This window comes from Pantherophis guttatus, chromosome 1, assembly GCF_059756535.1.
Source record: "Pantherophis guttatus breed Tessera chromosome 1, ASM5975653v1, whole genome shotgun sequence".
Taxonomy (NCBI): Eukaryota; Metazoa; Chordata; class Lepidosauria; order Squamata; family Colubridae; genus Pantherophis; species Pantherophis guttatus.
The window spans coordinates 41,390,620-41,407,488 of NC_142063.1; the positions used below are offsets into that span (position 1 = coordinate 41,390,620).

Consider the following 16,869-nt stretch of genomic DNA (forward strand, 5'->3'; position numbering starts at 1 on the left):
CATGCTGTGAATTCAAAGGCTTTGTGATCTTTTGTTGCATGCAACACCCATGGATTGTAGGGGTGCTTGTGAAAATGTGTTGTGCAAAGCAAGAGCCTATTTCTGACTTGCCCTCATTCATAAGTCTCAGCAGGGCTCCATTTACATTGTGGTAGCCCATTTGGATATTAGTCCTACACGCACATTCCTTTGCCTGGGGACTCTTTTTACCTACTTTTCATCCTCTCTAGGCTTGCTGCTCAGGAGGGGATGGCAATTTCATTCCTGGCCATTTAAAAAGCTGCTTGGGTTGCCCTTTGCTTACACAATTTGCTGAAACAGGATTGATTTCGAGACAAAGGCGTTAACAGCTATGTTTTTCAAAAGGAATTTCAGAAGCATCTGATTTCTATTCTTTCTCTGTCCCCTGTCCATCTTAATGTATAATGGTGAAATGAGCACTGTGTATTTATTTCTATCACAAAAACATGTACAGTACAAATCTGAATAATAATTATGTTTGACAGTCATATTTCTTTTAAATATTCAAGGGACTGCAGTGATGGTGTAGAGAATTCTATTAGATACCTCGCTTAGATAGAGTTATCAAAAATACAGTTATTTTACCATAGGTCTCTGATTAAAGGGACTTGGTTTAAATTAATCTAGCCTATGCATAATTATTCAGATGATAGTTCAATGGATCTTACTCTCTGCAGTGGGATCAAAAAGTCAAGATGACGACCACACCCATGTAATCAAAGCCCCACCCCTTTTTACATGCATATAAAAAAGGACAAGGCTTGGATCCATGGTGTGCCCCCAACCTAACTTCTTCTATACTCTCTCTGGTGGGTTGCTCCCGGTTCTGTCCGGTTCTATAGAACCGGTAGTAAAACCAGTGGGAGGCTCCGCCCACCTGGCACGACGTCATCATTGGTGATCTGTGCATGCGATCCCGCTGCAAACTGGTAGTAAAAGTAAGTGGAACCCACCTCTGCTGCAGACACCCCTGATACTCTGGATAAGTGTCAGTTTACAGAACTGCTTTTATTGTTTCTTTCCACTTTTTCCTAACATTTTTTCCAAACATTCAACCACTTTTCTGTAAACTTAAATCTGTTATTTTTGTATCCTGCTATTTGGGATAATAGACAGTTTGAACTAATGGCCCTCCATCTCTCAACCAACTCAGCAATCTCTGAGATGGGCAGCTATCTAAATTGGAATAATAAAAATAAAGTTTTTTAAAGGAAGTTATAAACTGCAGTTCAAAGATCTGGAGGCTCATATGCTTTTTAAAAATAGGTCATTTTTAACCTATTCTACTTCACATTTATATACACAACAAATTGATATATACAGTATATATGTGTACTTATGATTATTTTTATTCAGTGGCAACAAATAATGGTATCTCCTCCCTCATTGGTTCGCTTTTTATGACATATTTTAATTGAACTATCAAAAATAAATTTTATTTATAAGTCAGTTAAAGTAACTGTAAATAATTTCCCCTTATTTGCACATACCATACATTTTACTGTAAAACATGGTACATTGTAATGGCAATTTTTAATAAATGATGTTCTTCAAGTGCAATAAATAAAGTAGCTCATTGTACAATTTATTAGAAATTGCCATTGCAATATAGCACATTTTGCAATACAAATATAGGTGTGTTTGTTAATTAAAATTCCACTGAATGGGAAAGTGCTTACAAGTATGACTTCTAGGAGTGGCACTGCAGTTCCATTTCAAGTGATGCAATCTGTCCCTACATTAATTAATAAAACGGCAGATGAAAAACACAATTATTAAACCATGTGCCAGGCAAAGGGATTTCTCATTTATTTTTCTGATCAGATACAAATATGTCCCTATTAAGAATTAGCAAATGTTCCAAACCTGTATTTGCTTAGTTATCTTACATATGTATCCACTTGGTTTTATTTGTGGCACAATTAAAAATATTTCAAAATGAGTATTTTGAAATATAATTTTCTTAAAATACACTTTTTAGATGTGCATCTTGATTTTTTTTAAAACCAAGAACTGCTACAGAACATTCAGTATGTGTGAAATTTGAGGAGTCGCTAAGTTCTTATCACCTTATGAATCCAGACAATGCAATAATCAAAATTCCTAAAATCTAAATCCCTCAAACAACTCTGGGCAGCAGAACAAAGAAAGGATACAGCATTGAACCTTTTATTCTACTACACAGATTTAGTTCAAGGTCAAAGAGATGAAAAGAACAAGAATGATTATGCTATATATTTTTCTTTAGTAAAGCAGCTATCTCGTTTCGTGTGTGTGTGTGCGCGCGCGCACTTGTGTGTCTCTGTCTGTGTATATATTGTCCATGTTCATTCATTTAAAGATGCTTCCATTGTTCTTAGTACTTCAGACTTCACAGACTTAGCAATAGAAATAGTAATAGCACTTATATACCACTCCATAGTGCTTTACAGCATTCTCTAAGTGGTTTTCAAATATCAGCATATTGCCGCCAACAATCTGGGTCCTCATTTTATCAACCTCAGAGTATAGAAGGCCAAGTCAACTTGAGCCGGTCAGGATCGAGCTCCAGGCAGTCGGCAGAGTTAGCCTGAAATATTGCATTCTAATCACTGTGCCACCACTTTTTTTTTTTATTGAAAAAGTTTTCAAATACAAGTTTTCCCCCCTTTCCCCCCTTCTTCCCTAACCCCCCCTCACCACCCATCCCCCCTGTGACTTCTTCTTCACCACAATAAGCTAATTCATAATTAATTACATAATATTTTACCATGCCCTTACTCACTCCTCAAAGTACTGACCCTTAGCATAATATTCTTATAACTCCGCTTTTCTCCGCTTTTCGCAATAATCTACCCTTTTTCTCCTCCCCCAAACTTATAAAATATTATTATTATTATTACAACAACATAACCTTTAATCTTTTATATATATTAATATAACATTTCAAAGCAGCCTTCTCCAAATTTAACATTTATTCAGTTCTATCCAATTCTTCCACTCCCCAAAATATATGACTTAAAAATCCTTTTTCTTAAACTAATCAATCACTAAACTAGCCTATTTCAACCCAGTTTCCTGCAAGATTACCATACACTACAATTCTAAATAATTCTAAATATAATCCACTGCCCACTCTGCTAAAATATACATATGTCTATATATACATTCCATTTTATAAAAAGAGAAAAGACAATAACTTTAAATTTATAATTCATTTAGTATCTTCTTTGATGTCTTTCCACTAGATTGTTGAATCCATCATCCATAATAGGGTAACATAGCATCCTGGTGCAACAGTTTATTCAAAATCTTCAGTCATCTTCTGCCCCCATCAATAATAAATATCCTCATGTATATATAAAAGTAAAAACAACCACCCGAGTGACATTATAATTATATTCCATATAGTTGTAATTGTGGTTTTCATCAGGATTATAAATTCCCATCATCTTAGTGGGTAACAGCCAGATCTTCTGCATGCCCCAGCATGACTCTCTTGCCTTGTAACTCAAAATAGTTATAATATATTTATCGGTAAAAGAAATCCAAAATAGATAGTTCAAATCCAACAATGTAAGGCTCTTTCCACATCCCAAAATCACGGCATTGCAGAGATCTGCCACTTTCCTCAAGATAGTATTAAACGATAATTCGCCTCCAATATCTTTTCACATATTCATTTATTTTTTAAAATCCCTGGCTTCACTGTTGCTTGGTTTAGAAACTACTATTTCTACGAGATCTGTTTCTTTTCTTTTTCTTTTTCGGGTTGCATTTCCATCCAAATTTCCTTCCTACAAGTTGTGTATCAGCTGATCGGTTGTCATTCTGCTTTGTAAATTGATCTTGTTGGTTTTGTTTTATTATCTCATATGTCTTTTCCATCACTTGTATATCAACTGGTTGATTTACGCACTTGTCTGTAACTTGATAATTCATCACATTAGAATCAGGTGACACTGCTCTCAAATTTATAGACAGTCCAGCTGGGGTATCCAAGGAGTCCGAAGACAGTTTATCTACCACAGCCTCTGTAATTTGATGTTTTCCCTTTATTTCCAACTCCTTTTGCTTGTCCTGTGTTATGCCCAAAGATGTTAAATTTATTTTTAAAATTTTTTGATAAAATTCTTCCGCTTTTTCGACAGTATTCAGTTGGTATCTTACTCCTTGGTGTCTCAATATTAAACCAACTGGGACGTCCCACCTAAATAGAATATTTCTTTTTTTTAACTCATTCACTAGAAAACCAAATTTCTTCCTCTCCATTAACATCTTGGGCGGGAGTTCCTTAAAAATCCAAATCTTTCTTCCACGAAATTGCAAAGTAGAATCATAAGAATTCTGCACAATATTATTTCTAATTTCTTTGTCTATAAAATAAATCACCACATCTCTAGGCAATTGCCTTTGTTTTGCCAACCAGGAGTTTATTCTATAAATTCTGTCAATCCTGCAAAACACTTGATCAGGTTGAACCTTTAAAATCCCAGCCAGAATTTCAGAAGATATCTTCCTTAAATCATCTCTGTCATTTTCCTGCAGACCTCTCAGTCTAATTGCATATTCTGTAAAATTGTGTTGGATCATTAAAACTTCTCTTTCAATCCTCTGTTGTACATTTTCTTCATTACCAGTCTTTTGGTCAGCCTCCATTTTAAGTTTGTCTTCTGAGCTATTATCCTGAGTGTTTGCCAAATCCTTTTTAATTTTTTGAATCTTGTCATCCAAATTCTCCTCAGTTTCTTTCATTTTAGACTCTAATAATTTAGTATTTGCTTCCAACTGAATCACAAAGTCTGCTAAGCCATTAGCTGTTTTTAAAATCTTTCGATCCAAAAAGCCAAACTTAGATTTCACCAATTCACCAATTTCTTTGATTTCCAACTTAAATTTTTCAAGTTGCTGATTCACAATCTCATCCCTTCTTACAATCTCCTCAAGAAGAAATTCTATTATATTAAAGTCAGGTTTCTGAGACTGGAGAGTTAAAACTTGTTGATGTAATTTATTAATGGGGGAATCCCCCCCCCCACTGCCTGTTTGTCTAGCTTTATAAGTCTCAGTGCCATTTTTCCACGCAGACAAAATTTACTGGAAAAGAGAAAAAAAAACTTTTTTCCAACCAAGATCAATATCAGATCCCCAAGGAAAAAAAAGGAAAAAAAAAACAAAAGTGAGAGTGAGGTTTTGCCTTCAGTTACAGCCAAAAGTATTCATTCCGCTACTTTGTGATTGAAAACGGAAGGAGTTTCCCTTTCAGCCTCTCTTCAAGCCGCAGCAGCAATCGCCATTTTAAAAAAACTTTTTTCCCTTCACTTCACTTCTTAGGCAAAATAGAATTAAAAAAAAATACTTGCGCTTCAGGATCAGAGGTCCAGCTCATATCTTCTTTAATTAATTTATTTGACAGATTTACAGGCTTGCTTCTGCCCCCTAGCTCTGCGTGTAGCAGAGATTTCCCAGAGCCCGGAGCATCGGCTGGGGATACGGGGAGTCTCTTCCGCTCCCTCCCAAAAGTAAATGAAAAACTTTTGGGATTAGGCAGAGGACTCTACCCACCCCAGCCGGCTCTATCTCCGTTTCCTAATGGAAACGGAGTTTTTTCGAGCCGCCATTCCGCTGAAAAAGGCGGCTCTTACAGGCAGTGGGTTCGACGATCCCGAAGGAGCGTCCAGCGGGGACAAGCAGCAAACCGGAAGTCTAAGGCTCCAGACTTAAAACCATCTTCCAAGGATCAGAATTTTTTGCTGATTATCCAATCTGGTTTCTGACAATGGCACTAGGATATTGCATAGCTAAATTTGTATGATGGCACTTGGGTTAAAGTTACAAAATCCATGTCAGTGTACTATAAATACACTGCTTTACTATGTTTACATGTTGAATTTTCTAACTTGCATTCCAGTTCTTTCAGAGAAATCCTCCTTGCCCTGATGGAGCCATTATCAAAGTTAACAGTCTTCCTGCTACCTGTCAGTAGAAAACAAGATAGTAAAGACTTCCATTGCAAGCAGTAACAGGGGTTCAAAGTAGTTCAAAGACTGATTTACAATAATCCTCCTCCTGATGAGATTTGGAGGATTAGGAAGCTCCAGAGCTTCTGGTGATCTACCCCAGTTTATTCTCAGGTCTCCCTTCTCCCCTCTGCTGATACCAGAACACCAACATGGGGAGAAAAGCACTGTGTATTTTTTTTTTTTTTTTTGTAGAATTGTTATGTGTGTGAAAATTGCCTTACTTTCCAAGGGCCCTATAGAATTGCTGCCTTAGTTACTTGTTTATTTTTTTTATACTGATGTCAGAATATTTTGGCATTTCTTCTTCTGCTTGAAATCCCAGGATGTGTGTTTTCTACCGCCCCATTCTTTTATGTTCTTGTCCTCTCGCCTCCCCACACATTTAATTTTCCATTCAACTTAGAAAAAGCAAGTCACTGCTGCCTGCTAAAATCTAAAGAACTGCATATAATTAAAGTTTCTTATAGGAAAAGAAATATTACCAGCTAGTGTCTACTTATTGACTCGCAAACAGGTTGTGGACAGTAGCTCTCCACCCAACCTTCTGCCTTTATTCTACTCCCACTCCACCCAACAAGAACAATTGTGCAGCTGTTCAAATACGCTCCTTGTATAGACTAAAAATGGCACAGAAATTATGGCACTTGGTTATTCTAACTACTGCATAAACTACACTTCCATGAATTTATTAACATGCTTAGTTTTTACAGAGCCAGTTTGATATAGTAGTTAAGGGATCGGGCTGCAAAATATGAGACCATGAGTTCTAGTTCCACTTAGGCACAGAGCCAGTGGGGTGACCTTGGACCAGTCACTTTCTCTCAGCCCCAGGAATTAGGCAATGGCAAACCACTTCTGAAAAACCTTGCCAAGAAAACTGCAGGAATTGTTCAGGCAATCTCCAAGAATTGGACATGACTAAATGGAAGGGGGGAAAAAAACTTACAGTAGGTTTCGATGTTGCACTACAGTTAGATAGTGCTAAATTCTTTACTGTATAAGGAGGGAATTCCGAGTCCTTCCATGCTGGAAAAGACTGCATCATTTCTGTACATGTCTTTCTTGCTCACATATCCTTATCAGAAAGCAATGGCACTGTGCTGTAAAATCTTTCTCTACCACACTACACGTGGTCCTTGACTTACCACAGTTCATTTAGTGACCATTCAAAGTTACAACAGCATTTTTAAAAAGTGACCTATGACCATTTTTCACACTTACTACTGTTGCAGTATCTCCATGGTCACATGATCAAAATTCAGTTGCTTGGCAACTAGTTCATATTTATGTCTGTTGCAGTATCCTGGGGTCATGTAATCATCTTTTGCAACTTTCTGACAAGCAAAATCAATGGGGAAGCTAGATTCACTTAACAACCATGTTACTAAATTAACAGTTTAGGGCAGTGATGGCTAACCTTTTTGCCATCACGTGCCAGGAGAGGGGGATTGGGGGAGGGTCACACGTGTGCATGACCACACTGATAATTCTATGCGCCCTGCACTGTGCATGCGTGTGCAACCCCCCTCCTCCCCCCCCCGCTCCTGGCATGCAATGGCCCGGTAGGCCCGTTTTTCTTTCTTACCTGGTTCTAGATCCTCTCTATTTACCTGGGAAGGGCGAAAACAGCCTTTCCCAGTTCCTCGGAGGCCCTCCAAAGGCCTAAAACGGCCCATTTCCCAACTCCCGGTGGGACAGGAAGTGACGTTTTTTGCTGTCCTCAGCCTCCAGAGCTTCTCTAGGAGTCTCTGGAGGCAGGGGACAGGAAAAAACGTCACTTCCTGTCCCACCGGGAGTTGGGAAATGGGCCATTTCAGGCCTTTGGAGGGCCTCCGAGGGAGTGGGAAAGGCTGTTTTCGCTCTCCGCAGATGCATAGAGAGGATCTGGAGCCAGGTAAGAAAGAAAAACAGGCCTTCCCCATGCCCCACCCCCCAGGCCCTCCAGAGGCAGGAAACAGCCTGTTTCTCTACTTCTGGTGGGCCCAGAAGGCCCGAAAATCAGCTGGCTGGCGCACGCCAGAGCTGAGCTGGTGTGCCCACTGATATGGCTATGCGTGTCACCTGTGGCACGCGTGCCATAGGTTCGCCATCACGGGCTTAGGGAATTATGTAGGTGTCAGCTGCCACCTCACACTTGCTTGTGCTTTGATACATTCAGTAACAATCTGCCATGAACTATGGGGAGGGGGGATGCTTGGAGGAAAGTGAAAGGAACTGCTGCTTAGGGAAAGTGGGAATAACTACTGTATTCCCCCCACCCCCCAAAGCTGCTTGTTGTATCTCCACTGAATGCTGTTTCAGAGTCACCTGGCTGGGAGAAGAACACAGCTGCATACCAACCTACTCTTGAAGTGACCCTTCTGAAAACGTCTTGCTTAAACTTGTTTGGTCATTGGGGAGGGGAGGTAGTGATTTTGGCATGTGATTCTCAATTCTGGCTATGCACTACTTCAAATGCACTTGACTTGTAATAAAACTATATCTTTCTCAACAAATGGAGCCAAGGATCATTTCTATTGCAAGGTTTAAGGTGCAGCAGGTCTGACAGTGGGTTAACCAATATATTTTTATCACATACATTGCTGTAATTTCACCTGCTGTACAGGTAGTCCTTGACTTGCAACCATTTCAAGCATTTCAAAACTGCTGGTGGCCTTCTACCACTGCACCATAGAGAGTATTTTAACTTACAGCATCTGTGTATGGTTTGCCAATACACAGTGGCAGATAGGACAGTACTCCAGAGGGTCAACGTCATTGCCCAGACGTTGCCCTCTCCCCTCCTTGGAAGAGCTTTATAGCTCCCACTGCCTTAAGAAAGTTCAAAACATTCTTAAAGATCCATCTCATGCTGGGCACTCTTTTTTTGAACTATTACCATCTGGCAGACGGTACAGGTCAATAAAAACAAGGATAAGTAGGCTGAAAAACTCCTTCTATCCCCAGACAATAACCCTATTGAATTCTACGATATAGTGCAGGGGTCAGCAACCTGCGGTTCTGGAGCCGCATGTGGCTCTTTCACCCCTCTGCTGTGGCTCCCTGCCACTCAAAATATGCGTCACAATCACCAATGTGCGTCACCCGCTGGCACGCGATTTATTGAGCTTTTCAACTCCCGGTAGGGCAACCATAGATAAATCCAAGAAAAGAAAAGTTTCAGAAGAAAACAGAACGTTTAATTCAACTACATATGCTAGTTTTGTGGCCGTTCAAGAAATAGTCAGGCACGGGAAGGGTCTCCCGGTGTTTTCTTTTCTGTGGGAAATGGATCCAAATGGCTCTTTGAATATTTAAGGTTGCAGACCCCTGGTATAGAGCAATATCGGGTTTTCAATTTCAATTATATATAATGTAAAGGATGTATGTTTGTGTTTCTACTTTTATAGTTATAATGTACACTGAAGACGGCGTTTAATTTCGTTGTACCATGTGCAATGACAATAAAGTAAACTATACTATACTATTTATTTATTGACCATTCAAAGTTACTGAAAAAAAGTGACTTATTACTGTTTTTCACACTTAGGACCATTGCAGCATCCTCATGGTCACGTGTTCAAAATTCGGATGCTTGGCAACTGCTTCATATTTATGACAGTTGCAGTGTCCCAGGATCATGTCATCATGATCCTTCTGACAAGCAATGTCAATGGAGAAACTAGATTCACTTATCAATCATCTTACTAATTTACAACTGCAATGATTAATAACCACTGTGGCAAGAAAGGTTCTAAAATGGGACAAAACCCACTTAACAACTGTTTCGGTGAGCATTAGAAATTTTGGGCTCAGTTGTGATTGTAAGGCAAAGACTACCTATAATGTACCTTTGTTCTTTTTTACGAATTACAAATATTGTTGGGGTAAGGTAAAAACTGGTCAGAGTTGATGGGGCGGGGGCATGATGGAAAAAATAAAATTGCTTTTGAGATTTGAAGCGGACAATAGTTGTTAATCCTGAAAAAGAATATCGCAAACAGTTTTTCTTGTCAAATCTCGGCTACAAAATTCAGAAGCAGTTGTGTTCCTTAAAGGCCAGGAAATGCATTGTTCTTATGACTCTCACTTATGAGTACAATGCACCATAAATATAACAGGGTCTTCAAAGTTCATTTGTAGTATATAATATGTTGGAAAATGTGTAAATCAAAAAGCTTGTACATCTACAAAGATGCAGTTCTATCAGCTGATTTGAGAATCCAGATATGTGGCAGAGTCTGTGCAGAGGTTGTGTTAAATTGCTGCTGCTGTTCTTTTACCTCAGCTGTTGATAATATTGATGCTGTTTTTATTATGTTTTATTATGTATAGTTTTTAACTGTTGTTAGCTATTCAGTCATTAATTTGAAGTGGACATTAGGTAAATTGAATATGTGTGTGTGTGTATGTATAATACACACACACACCAGGGGTGGGTTCTACTTACCTTTACTACCGATTCACAACGGGGCCACGCGCACATGCTCTTCTGCGCATGCGCAGAAGCATTTTGATGATGTCGGGGTCGTGGGCGGGGCCTCCCGCTGGTTTTAGTACCGGTTCTATAGAACCGGTGTAAACCGGGGGCAACCCGTCACTGACACACATCCAAAATACACACTAAAATGTCCATAACTTGATTTTCTGGTATACACAACTCTACTAGGCTGAGGAAAAAATGAGGATACAGAGAATTAGCATGATGAAAGAGTCCTGTTCTCCATTAGATTTCCAGAGGAATCCATAATGACTTGGGATTTCCTGCAGAGAACAACATTATCTCTCTGCTTCTTTTTTCAAGCTCAGTTTCCAGCACAGATGGATTTCCTGCTCCACATGAGTTCTCATTCTCTTTCCTTTTGAATAATAGAAAAAGTGAATAATATCCATCCATCATCTATACTTTTACTCACATGTTGGAGAAAGTGATATTGTTTACCAATTGCCTTTTGTTAGATTTTATTCTATTTTATTCTATTGCTTACACAAAATGATATCCTATGATTAATTGAACCATGGTTTACAAAGTTAACCTAATTGATTTTGCACAATAGTCTGAGCCATCAACAACCAGCCACATACTGTGTGGATCCAGCCACGGTCCAAATGAAAGAATTAGGCCTGAGGGAGTCATCTTGACTATCACAAAACAATTCTGTGTATCAAGCTTCAATAACTGTTCAGTATCAAAATACCACACTAGGACTATTATGGCTTATACCTGATACTGTATGGATCTAAAAGCAACTTCATCAGCAGTATTTCTGGGTACTGTTTACTGGACCAGGATCTGGATTTTGCAAAGAAAGATTTTGTGCAAACAACTTACGTTTGCACAAAACTATTCCAAACCCTAGGAGGAGAAAGGCAGGACCTGATGTAAATAAAAGCAGCCAGTGAGACTCAAGTAACTGGCAGGGAGCTTAATTCACTTCCTGTACAGATCTGAAGCCATGTATGGTAATGCTCTGAGTCAAACTACGCATAAAAATTGCATTAAAGCAATTCATGTATTCATTTAAATACTTTCAAACATCAGGTGTCAGGACATGAAGTGAGGAGACTGTAGCAGAATCAGACTATGATGAATGTGAGGAAGGTTGTTGTTATTGTTTTTAATCCCTTATGCTTTTCCCAGCATAAAATCACTGCAACAGGCAAATATTCACAGGCATCAATAGAACTACGAATGATTATATGTGTGATTGAAAATCAGGCTTGTCAGATGTCACATCTTTTCTATCCTGCTCTATGGAGTTGGTCTGTGACAGAAAGCTACTTGAAGAGACTAGAAGCATTTGAAATGTGGATTTACAGGCGGCTGTTACGTATAAACTGGGTTGACAAAATCAGAAATGAGGAGGTGATAAGCCTCCTGGGAAAGCCAAGGCAAATCATCAAAACCATTAAAAAGCAAAAGTTAGAATATTTTGGACATGTGATGCAACACCTGGAAAAATACAGCATACTTCACTTAATCCTGTAAGGAAAGATTGAAGGCAAATGAGGTCCAGGCAGAAGGAGAACATCATGCTTCAAACTCTAAGGGACTGTTTGGACAAAACTCAGCAGCACTTTTTCGTGCGGCTGTTGATAAAAATAAGATCGCCAACATGATCACCAATGTCTGATGATGGATATGGCACAAGAAGAAGAATAAGAATACAGTTATTGCGACAGTAAGGCAAAAACTTTATTTTCCTTATAAATAGTTGCAAATACCTGTATCTTAAGCTCTTTTTTTTAAGGCATCGTGCATGTAGTCATGATGGCATTTGTTTGAATTACATTCATTGTAAATATTGTTTCTGTCATTTACTGTAACTCCCACCTTCCTGCCTTCTCCCATTTTCCTGATATGACTCATCTCTGCTTAACAAGCAAATATGCTTCCAGCTTCTAACAACTAGCTCTGGTACAAACTAGGCAACAGGGCATTTGATATGGCAGACAAGAATCTCTCTTTTCCACTTTATTCCTCTAACGCACGCAATGCTCTTTTCATTCAATGCAGAAGTTAGAACTGGATGTGTTTTGAGATGCAGAAATACATATTTTGAATACAAACACTGCTCAAACAAAACTTATTTCTGCATGTATCTATTAGCACAATCACTCAGTTCTTGGTAAAACCTTTACAGCACACTTATTATACTTTGAGAATGATAAATAAGATACAATTGAAGCATAGAACAAAGATTTGCAAGTTACTAATACTGCTAATAATTCCTCAGTTTCCAGTCTCAAAATACTAGATATAAACAAACCAATAGATGCAAATATTCTGAGTTCACTTCATTGAAATATTCTCTATTTGGGCCATTTATTTCACTTTTAAAAACAGTCCCTGAATCTGTTCATTTATCTGTTATCTGTTATTTCAGTCTTCCATTTTTTCCCTTATCATTATGTAAGGTTTATTCTCTCTCTGGATATACCTTGCTATAGAATAAGTAAATCTTTAACAAGGACTTGAGTAATGGAAGATATCAGAAATGAGAAAGCATTTAATATTATGAATCAATGGGTTTTCAAGTCTTCATTCTCTTCGTTCTTTACAATGGAAGATATTTGGTGGCTTAATAGTCTCTGGCTATTTCTTCTATGATTTATAGCATTGACCAATCATTAATTGTGCTGTGACACAATTAGAGCAATAAAGACTGCCATTATATTGCCACAACAATGGTAGGGTGACAGTAGAAGGTGCTGCAAATCGCTAGTGAAAAACAATCTGCATTCTAAAATGCCATAATGGACATCATCACATGCCCAGGAAATAACGTGACTCCATGATTGCTCAGAATTATTTTATGCAGTACCGAAAGAGATAAAAGTTTTCTCTTCTGCATCTATAGATATTTTCAAATGAGCTGTTTTATATCACCTTTTCACAAAATGGCTCAGCATTTAGTTGGACTGGATTCCTTTAATGCAATTTCCTTTTTGGAATAGAAACGGTACGGTGCAGTGTTTACAGTGAGGGTTCAGAAGTTTGTGAACATTTATTTCAGTCAATTTCTATGGTGCGTTGCTAAGATTGGCATAGCCTCCTAACAGTAAAAGAATATGCTTAAGATATACTGAACTAAGAACTCAACTTCATACTAAAGTGCGCTTCCACCTTTAGCAAAAATCCCTGTTTCATTTTCATTCCCGTTTCTGCAATCTTTGGCAGTTAAGAAATGACAGAAATATATTGCAGCAGACTGCTATTTCTGGTCCCGGTTACAGACAGTGCCTGCCAAGGTGATCCTGAACGCTAAGGAATTAGTCACAATGTATGCTGTCACCATTTTTCCACATACTATTAATGCTCCTCACCTAATCCCTCAGCACAGAAGTTAATTATTTTTACAAGCCAAATAAAGACATAGCATTTATTATTCAAAACTTTAAACTAACAAAAATAAAACATGTCACTTCCATAATATTTTTCCTGTTATGGCTGTGCAAAAGCTCTGCAGGATGTAAACTGATGGCTTTGAAATGGAAAATCCTCCCCAAACTCTCACACCTTCTTGTTCTCCCACAGTGAAAGGATTAGATGTCTATTTAAGAACCAGGACAGTTTCCTATGTATTGCTTTTGCAAGCTGAGAATGTGAACTAGGACAGCGTGGTAAATAGAAATCAAGCACCTACCCACAGCCATTCCCTCGCAGTCTGACATCATGTGAAAAGAAGTTTCCTTTAATTCTGCTTAGAGGAGCCGCAGGAGGATAAATACAGAACTCGTTCCGTCATCGGGGCAAGCCGATCAGGAGTTAAGAAAATACAAACTGCTCTCTATCCCTCTCTTCCTTCTTCTTCTTCTCTTTCTCTTTCTTCTTCCCAACAGTGTATTTACCCACCCAAAGAGTTTAGAGCAACATATTCTGGCTCTGCCTTCTCATTATGGGATGTAAAGATAAGAATGTGCTTTTGTGCCAAAAGAGCACGCTATTGGTGGATAAATTTGTTGACATCCCTCCCCTTCAAACAGCTTCCTCTGTAACTGGCACATTAAAGGCTAGAAAATGCCATGGAATATTTATGAAAAAGCTTTTAAGCTTATGCTGGGAATCCGAACTCAAATGCCCACTGAAATAATCATGATGCAAAAAGATTATAGCCAGGGCTTCTTTCCAAGGCATTCCTAGTTATGTAACAGGAACATGTCCCTGATTTTCAGGCACGGGAGAAGCAGGAAAGCAGCTCTGGATTTAAAACACTTTGACAAATTGTGTGGAAATATCTGGGGCCAGGATTCATTTTTTGAGTATATATTTTAAGGAAACAATTCTAACAGTCCCACAAGGCATTTTCTCTTCTAATTCTGTCTCTTTCTGGATTAAAACAAAGCATGATTTAATCCTGGTTCATGCACCTTATAAACTGTTAAGACATTGTACTGTAAATAAAAAGACAGTTGTGGAATATATCATAGCTTAGACTATTACAAGCCATGGCTTTCTTAAAGTAGTTAGATTCACTCAACATGCTAAGACCAATCTAAACAAATGACCCAACAGTGCCCATTTTTGTTAGGCTTAGATCCAATCATGTCTTTGAGGGCATACCAAGGTTACACTTGAAATCAGGGCCACATAAAAGGATTTTGAAAGGATAGGGGAAAATATCAAATTGATTTAATATTAATACAGCTACAATTTATTTGCATAAAGACTCCATCTCCTCACATCTCAAATGACTCCCAGGTTGAAAATAAAATATGTTCTCCCATAGTTGCAGACATACAATCTATGCCTCATACACAAAAGAGATACCTGAACAAGACCAGATCATAACTTCCTAGTGGGCAACAGAGTCTGGGGGGAAGCTTTGGGGGCCACATATGACTTCCAAGCAAGCTGATGGGCTTCATATACATAGTTTTGTATAACTATGGTTTACTCTGATAAGTGAAACTGATCAGAAACTGCAGACAATTAGCACCACCCTTCTCCTAGAAGAATGAAATATTCTAGGAAATATAAAAAAGGCAGAATATTATATTTCCCTGGATGAGAAATGGAGAAATATGTTTTTTTAAGGCAGGAAGCAGACTCACTCTTAATAGCCCCACCCTCCTCAATAGCCCACAGCAGATGTCTGCACTTAAGAGATAAAGAGACGGCAAGGTCTGTTCATAAGCAAATACCCACACCCTCAGGACGTAATAGGAATAACCCACTACCCATCTCACCACATGGCATATGGGAAGATTATATAACCCAGCAAGATTCAACCAAGCCTGGGACTCAAGACAACCTACAAAGTTACCCCTGCATGTCCCCATGGGAGTCTGACAACCAATCAGAAAACATTTCTTTCACAGGAACAGGAAGCAAGATCAAAGCCCAAGAGAGGTTATAAATATATCTCACTCTCCATTCCATGTGGTCAGCTACCCAGGACTTCAAACCCATCTGGTCCTGTTCACCATTAAACCATCCTTCCAAGCAGTCTTCATGTTTCCAATGTCTTTCTTCCCACTTGGAACTGAACCCAGATGGACATTTCTCCCAAAAACTCCACCCATGTTTTCACGTAGGAAGTATTTTCCTGGGCACAAAAACTTCCTTCAATTTGTTTTTCTCTGAGAAAATGTGATCACTGTAACAAAATATTTTTTTTAGTATTTACAAATAAATTCACAAGGTTCCTCTTATTGCATTGTTGTTGCTAAGGCTCAGGCTACCATGGGTGGGAAAGTAGGTGCATGTAAAGACAGCACAGAAATAGACATGCTTAGGAGTCATTTATTTCAATTATATACCTAATTATGGACTAGACTCTAGTAATGAGAAGGTAAGGCAGGATAGCTGCAAAATATAGCTTTGTTTGCTGTTTTGATTGAGAGCCACCCAGTTGGTTACAGATGGGCAACTATATAAATGTTTTAAATAAATAAATAAAATGCCTTTTTACTGTTAACAGTACAAACCCTCCATAAGTCATAGCTCAAAAAAAAAAACCTTTACATATTTGGAAATACATATTTCTGTGGATTTTTAATACAAACTTTAAAAATCACATTATAAATCTGAAAGTGGAAATGAATGACACAAACATCTGTAAAACTGACATGGGTTAGAAATATAGTGATCCTTCCCTGGATATATGTCCATTGATCAGTCTGCAAGAAGGGATGTGTTTTCCTTTATTTACTTATTTAATTCAGTTTCAAGTTTGCTATCATGACTTTAGGTGGCTTATGAAAAAGAACATTTCAAAGAAAGGGAATGCAATTGGCTGGAAAACCTACTCTACGGTACTGTGTAACCCAAAGAAAAATGTCAAAAATGTCCAAAACCGAAGGAGCTAAACCACCATCCTGTTCCAAGATCTGGGAGAACAACCAGGATTAGAGCAGTTTGTAA

General features: G+C 38.4%; 1 protein-coding gene across 1 annotated transcript in view; it reads right to left on the bottom strand.

Annotated features, from left to right (window-relative positions):
• Positions 1 to 14,824, bottom strand: part of EML1 (EMAP like 1) — a 136,712-nt gene extending 121,888 nt beyond the window's left edge. The window contains exon 1 of the mRNA XM_087872274.1: positions 14,150 to 14,824. Within this exon, the coding sequence (XP_087728400.1) occupies positions 14,150 to 14,180 (31 nt within the window). The 5' untranslated portion in view covers positions 14,181 to 14,824. The remainder of the gene's footprint in view (positions 1 to 14,149) is intronic.
• Positions 14,825 to 16,869: the final 2,045 nt, after the last annotated feature.